The following is a 23,846-nucleotide window of genomic DNA, read 5'->3' as shown; positions in this document are numbered from 1 at the left end:
AATGTGGGACCTCTTTAAGCCCAAACAGTTTTCAAAATAAATTTTAATTCATTAAACTACAAGCTAAAAGAAATAAGAAGGAGACATATCTCTTTTTCTGAGTCTTTGCTCTTTGTCTACACCTGTCCCCACCTCATGGGGCACCTCCCTGGCCCTTGCAACACCCCAGGCTGGGCATCAGGCCAATCTTTCTTAGATGAAATCCAGGCTGCCAGATTACCCCACCCCGCCCCCCCCTCTCTTGGGAGATACAAAGGGCTTCTGTGACTCAAGCTAGAGCTCACAATCCTCCTCTGTCTTTCTAGCAACACAGTGAGGCCATGGGGTGCATCTCATGGTGGTAACCCCCAACTGACTTGCTATGTCTCAAATAGCATGAAGGTTTCCACTCTCAGCCCCTGGGGCCACCCCTCCACACTTACACCCTTATTTCACTCAAGTTAGCCTTTTTTTTTTGGCCAAAATTCCAGGGGGTCTAGTTTGGCTCCTGAAGTCAGGGCAGGGGTGGTCTGCAGAGGAACTGATATTTATAGAGTACTCACCATGCACCAGGTATGATGTGCATTGTTTTGCATATGGATCCTTTACAGATCCTCATGGTGACCTTGAAGGGGGTGTTTTTAACCCGGTTTTACACAGCAAGTGACAGAGGCTCAGAGAAGTTGGTTAACTTGTTCAAGGTCATGTAACTGTTAAGTGGTTATGGCAAGATTTGACTCTAGAACTCGCTAATGCCAAGGCCTTTGTTTTTTTCTGTTATAATTTGTTGCTTAGGGTTTGACTCATGATCCTGTCTTTACCAGAGAGATGACAAATGTTGTCTGTCCCTGTTCCTGTCTGTCTCCCACTCCCAAACATTCTACTTCTATCAAAATACCCCTTCACTTTGGAGAAGGACATGGTCTGGTTTTAAGGGTAGTGTGCCCGGGGCAATATGGGAGGGGGACAGCAGAGAACAGAGGTCTGGTTCTGCCTCAGTCACTAACTGGGCATCTTAAGCATGTCTTTTCCAATCTCTAGGCCTCTGTTCCTCCACCTATAAAACTAAGGCCACAGTGTCATGGTTAAGCACACAGATGCAGAGCTATAGATAGCCTTGTTAAATCCCACCTCTGACACTCACCAGCCATTTGACCTTGGATAAATTGCTTGATCTTTCTCTTCCTTGGTTTCTTATCTTTAAAACAGAGGTCATAATATTATGTACTTCATGGGGTTGTGATGACTATGAAAGAAGTATAATATGTATAAAGCTCTTAGGAGAGTATCTAGCATAAGTACATTGCTATTATTATTCCAAGATGTAAAAATTTCTACAATTCTATTTCAAGTAAATGTATGGAAAACAAGATAGAATGTAAAGCCTAGTGCCACCATCTTGAGTTTTTCTCTCTCTATTTTTTGCCTTTGTGAGTGTGGGTGTGAGTTAACAGGTAGATGTGAGTAGATCATAGTGATAATTAGACATCAAGTTATCCCCCATCCTGTGTGTGTGTGTGTGTGTGTGTGTGTGTGTGTGTGTGTGTGTGAGACATATAGAGCTTCCTGATATGACAAAATGAACAAACATTAAAAACAATTATATATTGTGTTTATACACCAGCCAACTTTGAAACCATTCACTAGGAATCCAATGTTGTAGAAATTATATAGCAATACAGTGGTGGGCCATTTTGGCCCTTGTCATCTGGGAAGACAATCATTTAGGTACACCAGGGACAATAAGGATGACCATGGGAACAGCAAAAGTAGCACAACAGAACACAGCAACCACTTCCTAAAACTTTAGATCTAAAATATTAAGTTAATCAAGACGTAGGGGGTAGGTGTACCCCCTTTGGATGCTTCCTGAAGCTCCCTGACTCCCAGGCATGTTTACTTTTGCAGAAACATGAGTAGAAAACGTGTCCCTAGTGAATGGGCCTGTCCTTGCCTTCAGCAGCAGCCCTGCATGCAGCTCTATTCTTCTTCTTGCTTTCCCATTTGCTGTTAACTTTTTCCATGTGATAATGTTCTCCATGGGGAAAATAAAAGGAGTCGAGAATGAAGCCAACTTCTGGTTCTGGCAGTGAAAGTAAATTGTATGTTATATGTTCTCAGCAAATTCTTTGTGTTAAGATGGCAGTTTTACAGGAAAAACGGTATGTTAGAAGGGAGTTCACAGATGCAGGGATGGAAGAATGTGGCTGCTTTGTACCCAGGATGATGTTTCTTCCCCACGGAGCAAGTTTCATTCTATAATGGACATTGTGCTTGGCTGCCTGGCTTACACCCTCCTTTCTGTGATGGTAGTCCCTCGATTTTCCCTTCAGGACCAACCCCACCCCACTACAACACAAGCTTGACCATTATTTTCTCTCTCCTGTGACCCTGAATTTTTAGGGGAGTGATGTAAGAATGGAGAACAATTGGAGACATTTCAGTGTGAGGAGAGCACCCTGTCTGCTTCCTGCCTGACTCCCATCACATGGCCCAGCTGTCTAGCTTTTCCTTGTCTCCCAGGCAATTCCATACCTTCTAATAGATCCCACATCTCCCTCTTTTAAGTTAACTAGAATCTGTCTCTGTTGCTCTCAACAAAATGCAAACGGATGCATACTTTGAGCAGTAGCAGGTAGGCTGTGAGCTCGTTCCTGATCTGCCAGAGGGGAGTAAATAGAAAAGAAAAAGGGGATAGATTAAGTGGTCAAGCCAGAGATTCCCTTTCTAGCCTCCCATGGTGGCAAGGCTGGGAGAGGCCTCACTGTTTGCAGAGCTTTTTCTAATCTCCTCTTCTCCCCCCGCCCCCCCCGCCGCTCCTCCTCCTCCTCTTCTTCCTCCTCCTCCTCCTTTTCCTCCTCCTCCTCCTTCTCCTTCCTCTTCGCCTTCTCGTTCAATTCTTCTTCTAATTCTCCTCCTCCTCCTGTTTCTCCTCTTCTTCCTCCTTCCTCTTCTTAATTTTCACCTAAGTATATGTGTTTTTTATTTTATTTTTTAATTGACTTTAGAGAAAGAGGAATAGATATATAGACATAGATGTGAGAGAGAAACATCAATTGGTTGCCTCCCACACATGCCCTGACTGGGGATTGGACCTGTTTGTCTGTAGCTACACAGACCTGGAGTCAAACCTGCAACCTCTTGGTGTACAGGACAATGTTCCAACCAACTGAGCCACCCAGCTGGGGCTCTCACTTCTTTCTTGTGCTATCCCTGGGAAGTATGATCGGTCCCCATATTCTGAAGTAATGTGGCCTGTCCATGGTTCAGAGGTGGCAAAGAAAGTCCTTTATCCATACCCTGTGATTCTGCTGGCTTCTATTTCTAGGAGAGAAGTCAGAGAGATGGCTGCTGCTGGGCTATATTTCTTTACTCATCAATTAGGACTTCTTTTTTTAAGAATCAGAAGAGATTTTAGAGTCCCAGAGAAGGCTCTAAATGAGTTGCCATGGAAGTTTGGGCAAAGCCCAGCTGGGGTCTGCTCTCTGGGCTTCTAGTCCAACATTCATAGTGTGGCTCCTGGACCTATAGCATCAGTGTCACCAGGGAGCCTTAGTAATGCAGAATCTCAGGCCCACCTGGACCCATCTGAATCAGAATCTGCATTTTATCAGATTGGTCCCAGGTGAAAATTTCAGAACCATTTTTGTATATCTCTCATGATATTGTTCTGAAGGAAACAGTAAGTCAATAAATCAAGGTCCACTTTCTAGTCCTGTTGAGAAGCTCTCCCTTTCTGAGAGCTTCCATTTGAGGGACTTTAGAGGATGATCCCTTCAAATTGTGATCAGGTTCTTTATGTCTTTTCATTAGAAACCACCTGTGTATTAGACCTGAGGGCTTCATAGCTAATTAATTACAGAGACACATGCCTGCTGCTAGTGGGAAAAATAAACATGATCCTAATCAGTGAGTTTATTAATCCATCCTTGGTCCTTTTCACTGACATCAATTCTCAGATTTTATTTTTTACAGAATATTAAGAGGTGAATTCATTGATTTGTCTCCCAAGAAACAAAGGCTGTTTGTGTGTCCTGATATGATGATCCTCTTTCCCCTCACTCAAGGATGGCTTGTTCCTGCTCCTATGGGTGTGAAATCTAGTTGGAGAGATAATATCATCCTCAGGTCCTACATTTTATAAGAGAGCAAAACAAACCATAGGGACGTGTAGGTGCTTCCTGATCTCAGGATCTGGCCTAAGTAAAAGGGTCAGGGGAAATAAAGAGGCTCTAAATCACAATGGAGGCTCTCTGCAGAGCAGGTAAGCAGCACGGAGGGTGTCTGTTCACAGCTTCAGGCTGTAAGTCATCCTGAGGTAAGGCAGCACACAGAATCATGAATCAGGGCCAGACAGTCACAATTATATCTAAAAGGCCAGTCCAGAGGGACAAAAAAGGCAGCCAACTTACTTAAGGCCTATAATTTACCAACATTTAATATTCCTTTTTAAAAATATTAAAACATTTTTTAAATTATAGTTGATATATAATATTATATTAGTGTCAGGTATACAACTTAGTGATTAGCATTCATATAACTTATGAAGTGATCATCTGATAAGTGTAGTAGTCATTTGATATTCTTACAAGCCTCCTAGTGAGGTAGATATTATGACTGATTTTTTACACATAAGGAAGATGAGGCTAATGGAGGTGGGAAAATTCACCAGAGATCAAATGGCTAGTAGAACCAATGCTCAGAGGAGCCACCCTCCCTTCTGCCTGAGTCAGGCTTGGTTACAGCGACGGTGGGCTGGAGTCATAGTAAGAGATGAAATGGCCCCAGCTGCAGGTCAGGAGGTGTGCAAAGGCTTGGAGTAAACCAGGACTGATGACAGATCAAGGTCACAATGCAGGAGGAGTTGGCTCTGATGGAGTGCAGACCCCCGGGTTTCAGTTCTGGAACCTTTCCCTAGTACGGTGCTGTGTGGAGAGAATTGTCATCTGTACCACTTCTGGGATACTGGGCTCGATTAGGGAGAGGCCTCATGTTTGGGCTGATGAAAGGCTGGAGAGGGAGGGTGGTTTGGGGCTTCAGAAGTGAGGTGAGGCTCAAAGTGAAACTGCTTCCTGACTCATCAACCCAGTGAGGTGGTTTAGCCTGGCGACTAAAACCCCATCCTCCTAGCAATGAGGAATTAAGACTCTGTCCCATTTGGTTTTCTCTCAAGAATGGGCCTGGTGAGTGAGTGAATACTGATTGCAGAGCTAGGATGCTGCTGTCCTCTGGTCTCAAAGGACAGAGCCTTTGGGTGAACCCGACACTGAAGTCCCAGTCCATGTCTGACTTGCACTAGCTACTCTCAGGGCACACAGAGTCCCATCCCAGCTGCCAGTTTCTAGGCCTTCACCCCTTCTGCACAGCCCTGAACGCTTCTCCAGAACTTCCTGTTTGCCTGTGGCTGCACAGACACGGCTGGTCCCACCCAGGGTCATTTTGTGAGGCCCAGGGCAAGAGGTGGGAGACAGCTCTGTTCTCCTCATAGCTCCTCTGGGTTTTCTCCACACACACACACACACACACACACACACACACACACACACACACACACACACGTACTCTGGGACCACTCCCATCAGACCCTGAGGCTAGTGGAGCAGAAGCCTTGTATCCAAGTCAGCTCACAAGAAGGTCAAGGTGACCCAGAAGGGCCCGTGGCCAAGATCCTTAAAACTTTTATTTTTTATTTTTTTGACTTTCCAAAATGTCCGAGTAAATGATGACTTCAGGACATAGTGTTCCAGAGCAAACTGTAAGGAGGAACATAGTCCACTTGGTTGTGGTGATGGAGGAAAAGCACACCAAGGGCAGAGTGTTTGAGCTCCACCACTGTGAAAGGACCCCTGTGTTATCTACCCGTGTGCCTGCCTGGTGGTTGCTGGGCCTACAGGAGCTATCGACAGAGAGACGGAATGAATGTTCCTGGAGGGCAGGGACTAAGTCAACACGAGCATTGGAAAATTTCCAGCATGAGCCTGGAAAATGTTCTCACTGCAAAAGTTTTCTGGTTGGTCACCATTCCTTCTCCAACCTGTCTATGACGGCCAAGACTGCAGTCACCAGGCAAGGGCTTGGCTGTCCTGATGGGCCACCATTCGCCACATGCCCATCCTAGTCATTAATTACTTTGTGTTTAGAGAATTGTTGAAATATAATATTGTATTAGAACAGTTTGGGGATATACTTGTCCAGCAAATGACATGAAAACATGCTTTTGAAACTGAGGGCTCAGGAGCCCTGAGAAGTCAATTTGGGGCCTCTCTACTGCTGAAAGGACTTTGTTCTGTGACAACAAATGAGAGAAGACAAACACGATACTAAAGGAAAAAAGAAATGTTGCCTACAAGGTTGTGTTAGCTAGCATCTTTGGTTTTTCAGAGCTATTCTCCAACACACTGTGCTCCTTGATGCCGCGGGAGGCTGGCCCTTATATTTAGTATCATGTGGGATCCCTTCCTGCTGGCTTCCAGTTCAGTGTGACCTATGCAAGCACAAGGAGGAGATTGGAGGGCATTGGAGAATGCCAGGGTGTTTCGGTTCTGCTTCTGAGACTCCGGCAGTAGCTATGATCTTCCCCAGTACAGTCTTTACCAAGAGGCCCATGTGCCAAACACACAGTTTTGGCTTTCCTGGGGCTCCATGTAGTTCATTTGACCCTCAGACCCACCATTGTTTGTTTCTAGATGTCTCATTTCTATGAATAGTCCCTTCAGTCAATCTTCATTTGAGCTCTCTGCAGGAGCCACTTTCCTGGGGGATCCTGACCAACTTCCTGAGCAGAACAGTTTCTTGAGGGAAGTAAATTTCACACTCAGCACTGTTGCTCTCCTAGTTCCTGACTCTTGCCTTTGCCCTATGGGAGAGGTTGTCTTTGTGAATACTGTCAATCTGAAAGATGGCAGAGACAAGGTGAAGCAGTGAACACAGTGTGAAGGGGGAGCTGTGCATGAAAGCATTTGAAGGCCCGTGGCGGGCAACACAGCAGGGGCAAAAATGGAAAAGGTGGAAAGGAACCCAGCTCAGATTGTGGGGTGTGCAGTCCAGCAAAGCAGCCCCAGCTGACACTAACTTTAGGGTTTCCTTAGCACAGCAAAGCCTTGACTAAGGTCATCCCTTATCAAAGCTTCCTGGCTGGGCTATTTTGGTCCCATGTAAGACTGTTCAACTCCTTCCTCCACTCAGTCCTCCTGCCCCCTTTCCTTCTTGAGTATTGGTCTCTAATAAGCATCTTGCATCCAAAATCCATCTTAGTTTTTGCTTCCTAGATAAGTTTAAAAGAATTTATAGCTGGAGCAGCAAAGGCTTGACATTAACTGATTCTGTGTGTTGCAAGGACCTTAGTCTTTCTTTACATGGAAACAGAGGAACTCCCAGAGGGCACAAGAGAATGCGAGATGGCCATTTCTGATTAGGGAGTCTAGATCAGACTGTTTATAAAGAGCTTTGTGCAGTCACGCTATGAACAAGCATTAGTAGGCGATAAACCAGGCATAATATGGAGGCTGAGGTTTATGGAGTATTTTCTGTATTCCTTTTTTTACCAAAGTAAATTGGAAATATTAGGAGGAAGTATAAATTCAGTTAATGCTAAGGGGAGATTTGAACCTGAACCTGACAAAGGGATCAGTCTGTGCATTCTCTACTGAAAAATCACTGATCCTTTTGCTGTACTACTAGAATATGACCTACAGGGACATTAATCTCCCAACATTCAGTACCGGCATGCCTCACCAATGCTTCATTAAAAATACAGTTTGGTCACTTAGTTCCATGTCACAATCCCCACTGTTGGAAATGTAAACTTCATGTCTAACCTTATCCTTATTCCTTCCTGGTTGCAAGCAACCAAGTGGGTGGCTTGGTTTAAATGAGAGTCTCAATTCCAGCTTGTGCCACCTTGGTAGTGACTCTTAGGCAACAGGAAACACTCATTAAGAAAAATATTACCCCCAGTGTCGAGATTCCTGGCTGGACCATATCAGAACCCAAGATCAAGGTTTTTTTCCTGCCGATAATCAATATAGGTCCATCCAGATGGAGGTAATTCCTACTTCCAGACACACTTAAGGTTTATTTATGACCGTCACACCATCTGGCTTGAACCTCCTAGGCAATATCCCACCTTTATCTTTGTCCAATTCAAGCCCAATATAGGATGTGTAGGTCCTAACAGTCTGCTAAACTTGCTCAGATGAATTAGAAGCACCTCTGAGTGTTTTCTACCTCTGGAACATGCCTTTAGTTGAACATGTGGTTTGATGTCCCTCCTTATGCTATAAGCTCCTTGACAAAACCAGCTACAAACTCATTATTGGCTCTATGATCTCCTCTCCCTCTCCATGTTGGGGAGGAGACAGCATATGAGACCAAGATCCAAATATGGCAATGGCGCATAGCCAGAGTTGGGGCACATGGAAAGGAGGACAGGACAAATTGCTTTGATATTTCCCAAGTTATGTTTAATGGTTTCATAACAGCCAATTATTCCAAGTCTGCCTAGCTCAGAAACCCCTTTTCAACCAAAGATCAAAATAAACATACTTTTCAGTGTTCAACATTTTATTGAGATGTTGGGGAGAAACAGCCAACATTATACATTCCTCATTTCAATCACGATTGGTATTTTACCCATAGGATAGGTTCTTTGGCTTTGATCTAACTTCAGGTCTCTTTGGCAGTCCTCCTTCTGTTGTCCTCTTGTTGCTGCCTGGTGTTGTTTGAAGTCCACCAGGGCAGAGCCCACTAGTGGGGTCACACGTGGGAGCGGTAATTGCGATTGGCTGTTGGGGAAGGACACGTTTGCAACAGGGACACCAGTTAGAACATACCCATTCATACTGTTCCTGCCCCAGAAAGAATTTAAATGGAAATGAAATTCTTAGGCTGAGATTTCAGCGTCCTATGAGAGCTAACTTCAAAAGGGAGGGCCTTGGGGCAACAAGTTCCCCCATGTTCAACTGTTGTACTCATCCCTCACTCACCATCATCGCCTCGTTTCCTATTCTTCAGGCCGCCCTTCCGGTATTTTCTTTTGCTGCCACCTCTCTTCACTCCCTTGTGAGGAGATCTGTTCTTGCTCCTCCTCATGCCATGACTCTTTAATTTGCGGCTGGTCGACATTGTAATTTCTGCAAAAATGAGGAGCTTTGCAGAGCCAGGAGGCTGCGAGTCTGGGTATTTAAGGCCTTAGCCATTGTGATTGCAAAGGGGTGTGGCTTAGTAGGTGGGTGGGGCTCCATTGTGCTGTCACTAGCCTTTGTTACACTAAGGTCATATATGAGAAATAAAGTGGCCCCTCTTAATGCAGCTCAAATTTTGAGGTCCTTTTTTATGTTAATGAAGCTTTCTAGACAGGTGTTATTGAACAACTAAATTCCTGTCCTAAGCTGGGCTTCTGGGAAGTGCAAGAGCCATTAATATAGGTATCTCCTGCCTGTAGAAAATTTAATGGTGGTTGAGTGTCTGTGTATGCATGCCTGTTTCAGTCCCTCTATAGCATTGGGAGATAATAAATGTGTTTCTCTATGGACTTGACTCTAGGAAATCCAATCTAATATGGTCAAAACATAAACATTCCTTCCTTTTCATCTAAATCTGGATTTCTCAGTCTCAGCTCTGCTGGCAGTATGAGCTGAGTAATTTTGTGGAACTGTTCTGTGTATTGTAGGATGTTTGGAAACATCCCTGGACTCTACCCATCAGATGCCAACAAAGTCCCCACACAGTGACAACCAAAAATGTTCCCAAATGTTCCTTTGGGGAGGGGAGGGAGGAGTAAAATCACTCCTGGCTGAGAACTATTGGCTTACCCAATGGTGATAAGAAAATAGCAGTGGATAAAAACATAAGTAGACTGTGCTCATGGAGCTTTCAACCTAGTGGGGGGAGAAAGCCATTAATATGACATCTATACAAATCAATGCATAATTACTTTCCAATAGGGTGCGGAATGAGGTTGAAAAGAGAGACAGAGAACAGCCTAGGCTCAAGTACATTATGAAGCTATGGAAAAATATTTGAGGATAATATGAAGAGACTAGAGGCTGTTGGGTGGGGGATAAATTAATGGGGAAACGAAGTGAATAATGGGAGAAGCTATTGCCAAGAGTAGAGGTTCAAGAGAGAGAAATATTTGATAATGGTTTAGGCCTGACCAGGGAGATAGGATGAAGAGATATAGACAGGAGACAATGACTTGGTGATGGATTGGATTTGGTTGGCAAGAGAAGTGGGTGTCAAAGGTGTGGCTTTTGTTTCTGTCTAATGCAGCTTTCTGGGTGTTGGTGCCACTCACTGGGTTATAAGGCATTTTAGTTTTTTAAGACATTTTGGCTTTGAAATGCCTTTGAGATTTCCAAATAAAGATATTGAGTGATTATTGTGTAGGTAGATCTAGAGCTCAGAGTAGAAGCCTAAGCCAAGATAGTCATCATTCCCAACTTCCCTGATAATGGACTCATCCAATCTTTTCTTCTTCCTTTTTTATGTCTTATATTGAGTCCTTTTGAAAAAAAAAATATCAGGGTTACTTAGCTATTCTTTTCTCTCTTCTTCTCTCTCTCCTGCCATTATCCTTTCTCAAGAACCAAGCAGCTGGACTGCAAGAGGTTCTTAACAGAAATTGGTTGAATAAAACAGAGAATGTAGTTCAAGCTCCATTCCCTGTGTTTTTGATGTCTATAAAAAAAGATGAAAAATTATGTTTTGAAACCCAGTTTCTTTCAAGTGACACTATTTTTCTGTTTCCAGGCAGGCCTCTCTAGAGACCCTCTGTTAGAATCCTTTTTCACCCAAAGAGAGGAGAGCTGTATGAAACAGGCTGCTGCCTTGCCTCTTTGTCCTGGGGGGAACTTTTCTGTCCACTCTAGCCTTGTTGTTCTTCCTATGAACAAATTTCATGAGAGCAGGTATTTAAAAATTGTGTTCACTGCTGTATATTCCCAGGCAATGAACAGTCCTTTCACAGAATAAGAGCCTAATAAGGATTTGTGGAATATTTGTTGAATAAATTAAAAACCCTACGTTCCTGACTATCCTATTCATCCCCATTTTGTCCCACCTCTACAAGGAAGACTTTCTTAACTTTTCAAATTTTTACTATCTTTTGAAATTAGTTCAAAGTCCACAGTCCTATGACATTGTCCTTAAAGTCTGGACAACCAACCTCAATGGTATAAAGCCCTATTTTGTGCCCACATTGTCATGTCACATTAATGAATCTGATCTAAAGAGAAGGCAGTGTGTCTCGGTGTTGGTCCTGACTGTGCCATAAAAATCACTTCTCTGGATTTCAGCTCTCTTATTTTGTAAATAGGTAGGTTGAGTTAAGTAATCTATGAGATCATATGGCTACTGTGGCAGGCTTCCTATAGTTAGGGACTGCATTTTTATTTCTATTGCATTTCTCACAGGTTCATTCTAACCATTTTGGTGTTAAGAGGCAGACAGTACAACATAGAGTGACAATGTATACCAAGTGGGAACATTTCTAGAAAGGGAAGGAAAAAAAGACATTTGTCTCCATAATGAACCTTCTGGTGCTCTGTGTTGGCCTCTCATGCCTGACTGTGCTGACTTGGTGGTCTCTAGTTTGAGATGCATTTTCTGGATGGTCCAGGAGACTGGGTAACACTACTTACCTCCAGTTCTTTACATCCCCTGAAGACTCACTCTGCCAAGGAGAAGCTGAGGTCACAGGGAAGAAGGAAGCCAGACTTGAAAACTGATGAAGAAACAAAGAAGCCCCTTTACATAGGGTTAAGGAATTAGTTCTGGCTTCAGATAAAATACTGAGAAACTCCAACAGCAGAAAGCCCAATGCTGGCGACAGTAATTCAAAGACCAGTTTGGGTGGGGCTGTGGAGTGTTTGGGTTGACTTCTGTGTCAGACATTCTGCAATGAGATGAGCAGGGTTCAGCACTGGACACCTCTGCCTTTCTCTTTCTCTTTCTGCTTCTGCCCCAGTGTTGGTTGTGCCAATACAATTTAGATAGAGCACAATGAGTTCATTCCTGACCTTCCCAGAGCTCACCTTTCCTTGAGAACCTTCTGTGAATCCAGTCTGCTATCTCCTTACCTTTTCTTCTGCTCTGTTTTGTATCTTCCTTTTTTAAAAATCATTTTTTTAATTTTTCAATTACAGTAGACATATAATGACATATAATATTATATTAGTTTAAGGTGTACACACCAGTAATTAGACATTATATAACTTACTAAGTGACCATCCTGATAAATCTTGTACCTAAGTGACACCACATGTAGTTATTAGCATATTATTGACTATATTCTCTATGCTGTATTTTATAATTAATTTGTAACTACCAATTTGTACTTCTTCATCCCTTTACCTTTTTCATCCAACCCCCTAACACCCGTTTCATTGGAAACTGTCAAAATGTTCTCTATAGGTATCTATAAGTCTATTTCTATTCTGCTTGTTAATTTTGTTTTTTAGATTAAATTTTTGGTAGGTACGTTTTTATTGCCATCTTATTGTTCATATTTTTTATCTTCTTCTTAAAGAAGATCTTTTAACATTTCATGTAATACTGGTTTGGTGGTGATGAACTCCATTTTCTTGTCTGGGAAGCTCTTTATATATTCTTTGATTCTAAATGATAGCTGTGTTGGGTAATCTTGGTTGTAGGTCCTTGCTTTTCATCACTTTGAGTATTTCTTGCCAATCCCTTTTGGCAAAGCTTCTGTAGAGAAATCAGCTGACCATCTTATGGGAACTCCTTTGCAGGTAACTAACTGCTTTTCTTTTGCTGATTTTTAAGATTCTCTCTGTCTTTAACATTTTGCATTTTAATTATGATGTATCTTGGTGAGGGTCTCTTTGGGTTCATCTTGTTTGGGACTCTCTATGCTTCCTGGACTTGTATGACTATTTCCTTTACCAGGTTAGGGAAGTTTTCTTTCATTATTTTTTTCAAATAAGTTTTCTTGCACTCTTCTCCTTCCAACACCCCTATGATGTGAATATTGGTACACTTAAAGTTGTCATAGAGGCTCCTTACACTATCCTAATTTTTTAAAATTCTTTTTTCTTTTAGCTGTTCTGATTGGGTGTTTTTTGCTTTCTATATTCTAAATTATTAATTTGATTATCAGCTTCATCTATTCTACTGTTGATTCCCTTTTATGACTGGTTCTTTTATGTGGTTTCCATTGTCCTTTTTTATGCTATTGAAGTTCTCTGTAAGTTAATCTACTCTTCCCCTAAGTTCATTGAGCATCTATTAAATTGCTTGCTTCCATTTAGTTTATTTAGTTATTTTTTTGGAGTTTTGTTCTGTTTTCTAATTTGGGACACATTTCTTTGTCTTTTCATTTTGACAGACTCCATGTGTTTACTTCTATTTATTAGGTAGAGCTGCTATGTATTCTGGGCTTGGTTGCATGGCCTAATGAGGTAAGTGTCCTATAGGACTAGTGGCACAGCCTCCTTGTTTACCTGAGATTGGCACTCCAAGTAGGCCCCACTATGTAGGCTGTGTATACTCTCCTGTTGTAGTTGAGCCTTGATTGCTGTTGACATGTCAATGGTAGTGATTTACCCCAAGATGATTGGCTGCAAGGACTGTTTGCTACTACTGTGGAGGATCAGCTATGCAGAGGCCCACCCTATAGAGCAGGACTTACTTCAATAGGGCTCTGGTGCTCAATGAGTCTGTCCCTGAAGTGTGTCACTTGTGAATGTGGTTGGATGGTGCCACAGTATGGTCTGAAGCTGTCCACTGGGTGTACTGGCTCTGAGGCTTCCTGGGAGGTGCAGGACAAGGTCAGCCACTACCTGTGTTCTGCCTGGCACTAATCAGCATGAGTTACAAAACAATCTTGCTACTAGTGCTGGGCTTGGAGGTGTCTGGGAGAGTCCAAGCTGTGAACCAAGGCCAGATTCCACTAGTGCCATACCTTGGGCTACTTAGTGAGAGGTATGGGGCATGCTGAGGCCAGATGCTGCTTGTTTGAAAGATTTTAGGAAAGTCTGAATCATAAGCTAAGACAGGGCATTCCTATGGGAAAGCCACTGGAAACAGTTTGGGTGGACCTGCAAGTTGGGTATGTTAGGGTATAAGGAAATAACAAGGGCAGGGCAAACAGTGATAGCCAGTTTGATAGAGACTCAGATATGACACCTGCCTGCCAGTTCTGAGGGGGTTAGGGCCCAAAAAAGAAATAATGACTTTTACCAGCACTTATATCTGGGAAAAAGCTGCCTGATGTCAGACAATTCAGCTTGTTCCATATGTCCCCTTTTGAGCTGCTGTCCCAACGCTGGAGCTCCAAGCAAGTATGTATGAGTAAATCTGTGCATGGGCCCTTTAAGAAGAATACCTGGACCCTAGCTGGTTTGGCTCAGTGGATAGAGTGTCGGCCTGCGAACTGAAAGGTCCTGGGTTCAATTCTGGTCAAGGGTACATACCTCAGTTGCAGGCTCCTTCCCGGCCCGGGCCCTAGTCTGGGCTCATGCAGGAGACAACCAATTGATGTGTTTCACATCGATATTCCTCTCTGTCTTTCTCTCTCTCTTCCACTCTCTCTCTAAAAAAAAAGAAGAAGAAGAAGAAGAAGAAGAAGAAGAAGAAGAAGAAGAAGAAGAAGAAGAAGAAGAAGAAGAAGAAGTAGAAGAAGAAGAATGGTTGGGACTCCAAAAGCCCCCCATTTCATTCAGCCACACTCCCTGTTGGTTTTTACAGCAGAAGCTATGGAGACTTCTCTTCCTGGCATTGAAATCCTGGACTGGGGTCCTGGTGTGGGGCTGGGACCCTTCACTCCTCAGGGGGGTCCTCTGCAGCGAAGATGTCTCTTTCAATTTTTATGTGCTACACGTGGGTGTGGAACCAGCCCATTCTGTGTCTCTGCCCCTCCAACCAATCTCAAAGTGGCTTCTTCTTTATATCCTAGTGTAGGACTTTCATTCAGCTAGATTTCAGGTGGTCTTGAAATGATGGATGTCCTGTAGTTTAGTTGTAATTTTGATGTGGTGGTGGGAGGATGTGAGTACTGTGTTTACCTATGTCACCATCTTGATTGGAAGTCTATTTTTCTTTTTGGCTGAAGAAACCAAGGCACAGGATGGCTACATGAGCTAATTCTAATAATTGAGCACAGGAATAGAAGATACACCCAATAAAACTGTTTTATCCATATTTTGGCTTTATGGTGGGTCTTAGCTGTTTTTTGAAAGAAAGATATTTTTCTGAGAGCTATTGGGACAGGAAGAGAGAATGGAATCTTTAGAAGAGGAACCATCAGCTTCTTCTTTCTTGGGCTGAGATTTATCTTGCCTGGAGACAGGTGGATGGATAGAATGATATCTTTATCTGCTACAAAGATGGTCAAATGACACAGCAGGGAAAGGCTTGGAGATGGGTATTCCCTCTGGCCCTTTTCTTAGATTAGGAAGGAACTGACTTTGGGTGTCACTATTTTGGATCTCTAGTTGAGTTCCATCTCCAATTCAAACTCACTCCATTAATTTATCTGGGGAGTCTGATGGATGTCTTCTTCCCAGGGCTGAATCTTCATTGTAGCTCATTAAGAGTGAACATAGAAAAGTTGCTGACAGGCCTTACACATGTTGATGACTCAGTGTGAATCCTTCTCTGAATCATAAGTCTCTCCAGATGTTGACCTCAGCTGGGTAATGGGGACCTTTTACTCTGTTCACATGTACACCCTGCCTTCTTTGCTCTAGATGCTGTTGCTATTCACATAGGCAAAAGGGGTTCACAGGCAGGCTGGGAGATGAGAAAGTGGCCTAGAGATGGGTCTTCCCAAGAGGCAGAGCTCTCTGAGCTCAGGACTCATCTGGTGTTTTCTGTAGGAAACAAAGATAAACCAAAGCCCAAGCCCAATGGGTGGTTTTCAGAGAAGAAGGAAGGCGGGACCTCAACTCAATTTGCCTCTTCCAATTCAGTTCTGGGAATTGAGAGAGCATCTTGGTTCTGAGAATGGTTTGGGTTCTATCTGAAGATTTGTTGGAGTTCTTTCCCAATTTCCCCTCCAGGTTTCTTTCCCATTGGTTCTGACTGTATTCCCAAACTGTCTTTCCATAAGCAATTCCTTTTTTTCCAGGAATAGAGAGATTAAGGCACTAAAAGGTGGGAGACTCATCACAAGAGCTGTGACCCTGAGAGGTCCCTCAGGAGCCATCTGGACACCCTCTTTTGGAAGGCCAACAGGCTTGTCTAAGGGCTGCACCAGGCAGGTTGAAAGCCTTGGTGAGACTCAGGATTGCTGATACCCAAACCAAAGACTGCCCACAGCTCCATACTACCTTCCCTACTTGATTTAAAAATAGATCTGGCATCGACTGTTCTACTTATCTTTTCTGTCTCACTTGTGCTGCTTATCTTTTCTACTTATCTTTTCTGTCTCACTTGTGCTGCTAGGATCAGAGTGAAGAAATATATTAAAGAGAGAGGGAGAACTGGGAAAAGCTAGTGAGTTCTTAGAGGCAGTGTTGAACTTTGAGGTCCTCTGGACAAATTTAAAATTCTCATTTGGAGAGAATTCAAACTTTTGTTAGTTGTTATTTTTGGACTTATGAAAAATTATTTAACTATTTTCATTTCTTTTGTTACCCCTAACAAGAAGGCTAGATGGTACAGCATTACACAAAAAAATCTAAAATTTATGTTTCAAAAGGTTCCAAATGATATTTTCACATTAATCACTCCCCTGCCCCCACTGACCTTAATCCCCATTTGTAATATAGTAAAGAAGAATATGTCTCTTCCCAAAATACACTGGGAATACAGTGCTCTTCAGTCAGACAAAAATAGGTCTGCATTCTAGGGTATTAGAAAGGGGATGTTATGGTATGAAAATATCACACATATTCAATCATTTGGCCTTATATGATCTTAAAATGTGTTTCAATTTATCTACCAATTGGAATAAGGAACTTTGAGTTCTGAAGGTTTCTAGAGAACAATTTCTTAATAAATAGGTCTTGGGATGAAGAATAATTTGGCCAAAGACACAAATTATAGGCAAGTTGGGTCTCAAGCCCAGATCTCCTAATACCCAGTCCAGGCTTCTTGTCATTGTGCCATAGGCATTACTGTTGAGATTACTAGTCTCTTTTTTTTTTCTCTGCTCTTCTCTTCTCCTTTCATGTCCTAAGAGCCGCATACCAGGGGTCCTTGTTCTCTTGAAATCATTCCTCCTACCAGTGGCAACCATGTCATTGAATTTGAGGACACTTGGCCCTATGAAAGGGGGCTGAGTTGCCACCAAAAGGGGAAAAGGACCAGAGAGACACACTGAAGTTGCCACATATGAAGGTCAATCCCTTCATAATTGATGCTTTCAAAGCATTGTGACCAATATGCTGATAGAGTACATTGGCCAGAGGAGATACTCAATATTTCTGGGATTATTTTAAACATAAGTGCCTGTTATAACTGTGCTGATCAAAGTTGGGTCAAGAGGGAATATCATAATTCAGTAGTATCTCTTTGACTTGACATGATGAAACTCTACTTCCTACTCTTAGTTGTGATCAATGGAGGGTGAAAAAGAAGAGATAGTTTAGAAGCACTTTGACTCTTGGGTATATTAAAAGTGGAATTGACAAAGAAGATTTGCCTGACAGTCAGTGCCTACTTGGTTTTCCCATTACTCCCTTGGGTAGAATTCTCATATTTGGAAAAGTAGATTTAAAAGAAATGGAACAAAGAAACTCTTTCACTGCTTTTTATAGTCCTTGAATTCTGTGGTCCAAAGTTCAAGGCTTTAGGGACACTTTCCCCTTCACATGACTTAGGCTGGGACAGCAGGAATGACTTGCTTAATGAAATCTTTAAAACTAAGCCTTCATTTTCAGAAATGAAGAAAGACCCAGATTCTAGGAGCCTCACAGTTATCAGATTTTATTGATCATGAAATTCCCAATGTTGAACAGCCTTATTATTGTTCTGGCAGAGAATGTGGAAGGTAATGCTGCCAAAATGTTTTGGAGTGCTGTTGAGGACTGTGTCACCATGCAGAAATATTTGTTTTATCAGTAGACTACTGTCCTGCAACAGTAAAAGTGCCACTTCTTGTTGCAAAGAAACAAGACAAAATTGAGGTTGTAGAGGTCCATGGTTAGGGTGGAAAAGTCTCAGAAATCTCCTCAGAAGGCACACAAAGCCAACTTGACATTCTCCCATATTTCCTTCATGATTTTGTTACCCTTTTAGCTGTGGTTTGACCTGGATTACTTGGAACATAGTTCCAACACCATATAAGTCCTGTCTCCCCAAAACTATCTGTACTCAGGGCAAGGTGAATACGCCAGCCTTTTGTTAAAAAAATAACATTCAAGATGGTGATAGCAGAGCATAGACCACGCCTGTAAGTCCCCTGAGCACAGAGCCATTTGTGACTGCCTATGGAGCCCATCCTGTCCTTCCTAAGGCACTTTTTATGGTAAAAATCCAAATAACTACATTGAAAGATCTCTATCACATTCATCCTTATAGTCTAGGAGAGTTGGTCAATGTCTGATTCACAATGGGGGCTTGATAGGTACCTGTGAATGACTTGCTTCCTACTGAAGCCATGCCATGTGTCTGAGAAGGAATGAAGCTTCTTTAGTAACGGCTCTATCACTACCTCCTCACCCTCCTCCTCACATACATCCTCCAAATACTCTATTTCTCCTACACAACCTCAGGACCACACATTCAAAAGCTTTGCCAATTGCTGCCTTCTCCATCCTCCTCCCCCCATGCTCTTCTTGGTGGTACTTTCTTTTATGTCCCCGCAGGAAGTCCATTGAGTCTTAGGTGGTTGATATTAGAAGTTGACGTGAGCTTTCCATTCATTTACCTGAAGATGGTATTTTGAGCATTTAGATGGGTGTGGGGTACCTCTAAAGAAACTAAGCCACTCTGACTTAGATTTTTCTATTCTGAGATGTCACAAAGACCACATGAGGTCAGCAACCAATCTACAGAAGGGCTGAACAGTGGAACCTGTGATGATTTCTTTCAACATTTAGTCAGACTGATTTTCTGGATCCAAGCCTCTTAACTTACTAAACTTGGACAAATTATTTTAATTTTACTGGTCTTAAAAAATCTTTTAGTTAAAATTAGAAGGACATAAACTTAATGGCAACCTTACTATTTTACTAATGAGGAAACTCAATGCTCAGTTGGAGATAACTTCCTACAGGCTTCAAGAAATTGCTCAAGGACATAAAATACTAAAGAGCAGAAGTGGGATTTAAATCTGAATCTACTTTATTTTAGTGTTTGTGCAAGTGTCTCCTGATGCATTTGCTGACATGGAAGGGAAGTAGGTGGAGATGGTTAATCAGGTAGGGGTTGACATCTTTTACTTAATGTTTAACCATCAAGAGGATATATGAACAAAAGACCTGAATATTAAAGCCCTGAAAAGACTGACTCACATCAGTAATGGGGATGGAGAAGAAGGGGTATATTATAAAATATTGAAATAACAGTTAAGATATGGAGGGCTATGAAGGGGAAGTTTGAAACTAGACTTCTGTCCTGAGATCATGATTGCTGGGTAGATAAAAGGGCAGGAAATGTATTAAGACAGTCAGTACTCCTTTTTTAGTTTTGCACAGATTGAGATGCCTATTGGACAGATTGGATGTTCACTTAGATGCCTGTGGACAAATTGGATGTAGGTAACTGTAGCTCAGAAGAGCAATTGGGGCTGGTGATATAGATTTGGGCATTGGCAAAGTAGAGTTTTGTGTAGTTGAATCTATGGGAAAAGATAAGATGGACTAGGAACAAAGTTATGGGATTTATCTTTAGAATACTTGCCATATCCCTGGCATTGTTTCAAGCACATGCTATTATCTTGGCTCTATACTCCCAGAATGTAAGGTGCCTAAAAGAAGGCAGAGAGATGAAATAACAAAGACCAGTCAAGATTGGATTTCCATCCCAAACTTTGGACTTATCAATAGCTGAAAGAGGAGGTTGAGGTCAAGAAGGGGTGAATATTGTTCAAGTCCTTGTTAAAGAGCTCTTTCTAGAAATAAGACAAAGGAACTAGGAATGTGTAAATGGGCCAGCAGAGGAAAGAGCTGAAGGAGACAGAGAGTAGAAGAAAACTCAGGAAGTGGGGGGCTGCACAGTAACAGTAACAAAGACAGAAGCTGCCAAACTTGCAGTAGTTGTAACGCTTGTTGGGGGACTTAGGTACTATGCAGAACATTTGAGGAACCTATCCCACTTTTCAGTCTTTACCTTATTTGATCTAATAGAGAATTTGGCAATCAGGCTCAGACAGACACAGAGTTGGGGGTTTGGTCACAAGTGCAGTGAGTATGAGAGAGAGAGGAGGTGAGGGAGTAGAGGATAGAGATGGTTTTGAGCAGAGGAAGGTAAGCCTCTCTCTAGCAATCTTCCAAGCTTCTCAAAAGAGGAGGCTTTATTTAACCATGACTGCTCTGCTATAAAATGATAGGACTTCTCTTTGTTCTTCCAGTTTCACTTTACTCCTGTGTTCTTCACCCCTTCTTGACCTCAACCTCCTCTTTCAGCTATTGATAAGTCCAAAGTTTGGGATGGAAATCCAATCTTGACTGGTCTTTGTTATTTCATCTCTCTGCCTTCTTTTAGGCACCTTACATTCTGGGAGTATAGAGCCAAGATAATAGCATGTGCTTGAAACAATGCCAGGGATATGGCAAGTATTCTAAAGATATTAACCATGTATTTAATTGTTACATAAACTCTATGAGGTGGGAAGTATTATTGCCCTATTCCAGGATCAGCATGGTTAAGTAACTTGCCCAAGGTCTCACAACTAGTAAATAAAGGACCTGGTCATCATCTTGTAAAAGAAATGGAAATGACTTCTCAATTAAGATTGTTTCTTGCCATTTTACATTCTCTTTTTAAGTACATAGCACAATGATAAGTAAATAAGAAATTCTCAATAAATCCTTGCCAATTGAGTGAATCCTTATTATCAAAACAACATTTTAAAATGAGGATATGTTCACAAAGTGGGGATTTATTCAGGTTGTTATATGGATGAGGGAAATCCATGTTTATACCGTATGTACCTAGCCTGGTGAGTTTTCAGGCATTTTTTAAGCTATAATTTGGGATCTCATGAAAAAATCCTTATTGATTCCTTTGTGCTCATCCTTCAAACTGACCCATGACCCCATGCCTGCATAGGAAAGAGTGCAGAAACACAAAGGGCCAGAGGTGAAATTAGGGAGATAGATTCTCAACACAAATTTCCTGGGGATGAAGCTGTATCTTTGTGAGGTTCTGGAGGATGATTCAGGTAGTAGACTAAGAAGTTGGACTACAGCTTTGAATTCCACATTGTTGGGGATTGAAGTGGGGACTGAGGAGGGGTAGGAAGGAGAGATTACAAAGGGGACAGGAAAACTTTGGGAGTGAAGAGGATATGCTTATTATCTTGATTTGGTATATACCTATATTAATACATATTCAATTGCACATTTAAAGTATGTACAGTTTATTGTATGTTAATTATACCTCAATAAGTTCATTTAAAAAATTCCATATTGTTCAAGTCCTTGTTAAAGAGCTCTTTCTAGAAATAAGACAAAGGAACTAGGAATGTGTAAATGGGCCAGCAGATAAAAGTTTTAAAGATGCTGGACTTATCTCTGAAAGACTAAAAGAATTTTACTTGGTTTGGATCACTTAGGGTGGTTCTTATGAGTTATACTGATGGATAGCCAGTTGATTCCAGCAGTTCTAGTACATACTTTCTTGATTTTATCCAAATGATTCAGTATTTTCCAGCCATCCAAACAAGCCCTAATGTTGACTTTCAGCCATTGTGACAAGTCATCATCATCAATCACCAGGTCTTTTCAACAAGAGGGTCCATGTCATGGCCTCCTGTCTCCATATATAAAGGGAGTGATGAATGGCTCATTTGGAAAATGGACTTGGGGATAAGGAGGGGGAGCAGACAGAGGCTGCTATTTCAACAAGAGTCCCTCTGATGGCCAAAGTTGGGGAACATAAGAGAGTGAGAGCCTGTGGATGTAGGTGTTCAGCATGTCATCTGAAGGATTCACCACAGAGACAAAAACCAAAGAAGTCATGCCATCAAAAGAACAGGAGGATAAGGTATTGGTTACATTTTCTGAGAAATTGTCATTCTAGCGTGGCAGGTGTTCCAAAATGTCTCGCTTTTGTCAAAGCATAGCTATCCACTTGCCTTCCAAAGACTGTCTACAACTCTTCCCTAGCATTCCCTCTTCCCCGCACTTTCCTATTAATCCTTCAAAAACCAGACTCTGTGTTTATTGTCTTCTTTGCACTTAGAGCCTCTCTCTAAACTTGACCATTCAGTAGAGAGGTTGGACCTACCCTTTGAAACTCTTGGACCTACCCTTTGAAACCTTATGCCTAATGGAATCTCTGGGAAGCTGAGCTGGGGAGATCCCTGTATAAAAATTGTTTGGTTTTCCTGAGTGTAAATCTTACTTTTTCTCATTTCTGGTCTCCTTAGTCAGCATCATATGTCAATGCTCTGGTGGAAGAAGCTTTTTGAATCCATGTTTTCCCCTGACACGCTCTCTCCCACAACCAATGATGAGATAACCTTCTTTCGGCGCAGGCCCAAGACCATCATAATCATCATTGATTTTTCATCTCTGCCCCAAGTCTCTGAATAAAATTTCTTTCCTTTCACTGACAAATGTTGTTATGTGGTGTGTGTGTGTGTGTGTGTTTTAATTTAGGTGGAGATTGACTTGTGACACCCTGGCCTTTCCTCATATACTGGGATAAGTGAGATGTGATAGGTAGAGGAATAGTCAAGTGAAGCATGGGAAATATATAGTTTTCTTCTTTGCTCCTGTTTAGGAGATTTGCTAATGAAATGTAAGAAATGGTTGGTTAGGCTTTAGTTTAGGATAAGTTGAGATGATTTTTGGATATTAAAATAGTTTACTTGGTTTGGTAGACCTTCTATGGTACAACAACCAGAAAACCTGTTACCAGATCATCATCACCACACAGTTGTAGCTTCATTTGTTGGTAATCCTATATAATAAAAGCCGAATATTCGAAGTGTTGGGTCACCCGGTTGGCCATTCTAACAATCAAAGCGTAATATGCTAATGATATGCTAAGGCTGCTCAACCACTCGCTATGGTGTGCACTGACTACCAGGGGGCAGATGCTCCGACCAGTAGGTTAGCTTGCTGCTGGGGTCTGGAAGGTCGGGACTGAGTGAGATGGGCTGGACATGCCCTGGAGCCCTCCCGCGGTCCCTTCCTGGCTGGCCAACCTCCCGCAACCCTCCCTGGCCCTGATTGTGCACTGGTGGGGACCTTGGCCTGGCCTGCACCCTCTTACAACCCGGGACCCTTTGGGAAATGTTGGAGAGCCGGTTTTGGCCCCATCCTGCAGGCCAGACTGAGGGACCCCACTGGTGCACGAATTCGTGCACCGGGCCTCTAGTTAGTAATGAAGTTGCCTCTTTTTTCTAGCAACATGATCTAAGCCTAGATCATATCAACATAAATCCCAGTAATTGTAAACATGAGGAAGGTTAAAAACATAACATAGGCTTAGAATGGCATATGTGTATTTGGAATTTTTTGAAGGACAACATCCTCAAGTTTCCTCCAATAGTATACTCTAGATACAATGTAATGTTGGACCTCTTTGGAGTAAAAATAATTCTGATAGTTGTATGGAATTCCTCATATAATTGAACCTGAAGCTGTATGATTCACATAAAAGTACCAGGTCATCTACTCCTAACTCATTACCATTAAACTTTAAGAGTTCTGCTAATCTTTAAAAATCATGTGCCAGCAAGACCAAAGCTAATCTACATGGCTGAAGTCTCAAAATTCAATTCTCTT

The 23,846-nt window shown here is 42.2% G+C and overlaps 1 protein-coding gene and 2 long non-coding RNA genes across 7 annotated transcripts; 1 reads left to right on the top strand and 2 right to left on the bottom strand.

The window, feature by feature from the left end:
- Positions 1-8,523: 8,523 nt before the first annotated feature.
- TNP1 (transition protein 1) lies at positions 8,524-9,160 on the bottom strand. Its single transcript, XM_008145183.3, has 2 exons — positions 8,964-9,160; positions 8,524-8,762 (listed from the first exon to the last, which is right to left on the bottom strand). Exons 1-2 carry the CDS (start codon positions 9,100-9,102, stop codon positions 8,734-8,736), a joined length of 168 nt encoding a protein of 55 aa, XP_008143405.1. The 5' UTR covers positions 9,103-9,160; the 3' UTR covers positions 8,524-8,733.
- A 641-nt stretch (positions 9,161-9,801) lies between these two features.
- On the bottom strand, positions 9,802-18,871 carry LOC114232827 (uncharacterized). 2 transcript variants are annotated; one of them, XR_003618934.2, is made up of 3 exons: positions 18,815-18,871; positions 11,622-11,704; positions 9,802-9,857 (listed from the first exon to the last, which is right to left on the bottom strand). It is a non-coding gene; the product is annotated as an uncharacterized LOC114232827 (long non-coding RNA). The 2 variants fall into 2 exon arrangements; XR_008557538.1 differs by lacking the exon at positions 9,802-9,857 and adding an exon at positions 10,427-10,483.
- Positions 18,872-18,993: 122 nt separating this feature from the next.
- On the top strand, positions 18,994-22,675 carry LOC114232826 (uncharacterized). Of its 4 annotated transcripts, none has more exons than XR_003618932.2 (3): positions 18,994-19,307; positions 21,753-22,095; positions 22,481-22,675. It is a non-coding gene; the product is annotated as an uncharacterized LOC114232826 (long non-coding RNA). The 4 variants fall into 4 exon arrangements; XR_008557536.1 differs by having other exon boundaries at positions 18,995-19,307; positions 21,795-22,095; XR_003618933.2 differs by having other exon boundaries at positions 18,997-19,307; positions 21,828-22,095.
- Positions 22,676-23,846: the final 1,171 nt, after the last annotated feature.

The sequence above is a fragment of the Eptesicus fuscus genome, chromosome 11 (genome assembly GCF_027574615.1).
Source record: "Eptesicus fuscus isolate TK198812 chromosome 11, DD_ASM_mEF_20220401, whole genome shotgun sequence".
Lineage (NCBI taxonomy): Eukaryota > Metazoa > Chordata > Mammalia > Chiroptera > Vespertilionidae > Eptesicus > Eptesicus fuscus.
The sequence above is the reverse complement of the archived record's forward strand: the minus strand, read 5'-3'. Positions and strand labels throughout refer to the sequence as shown.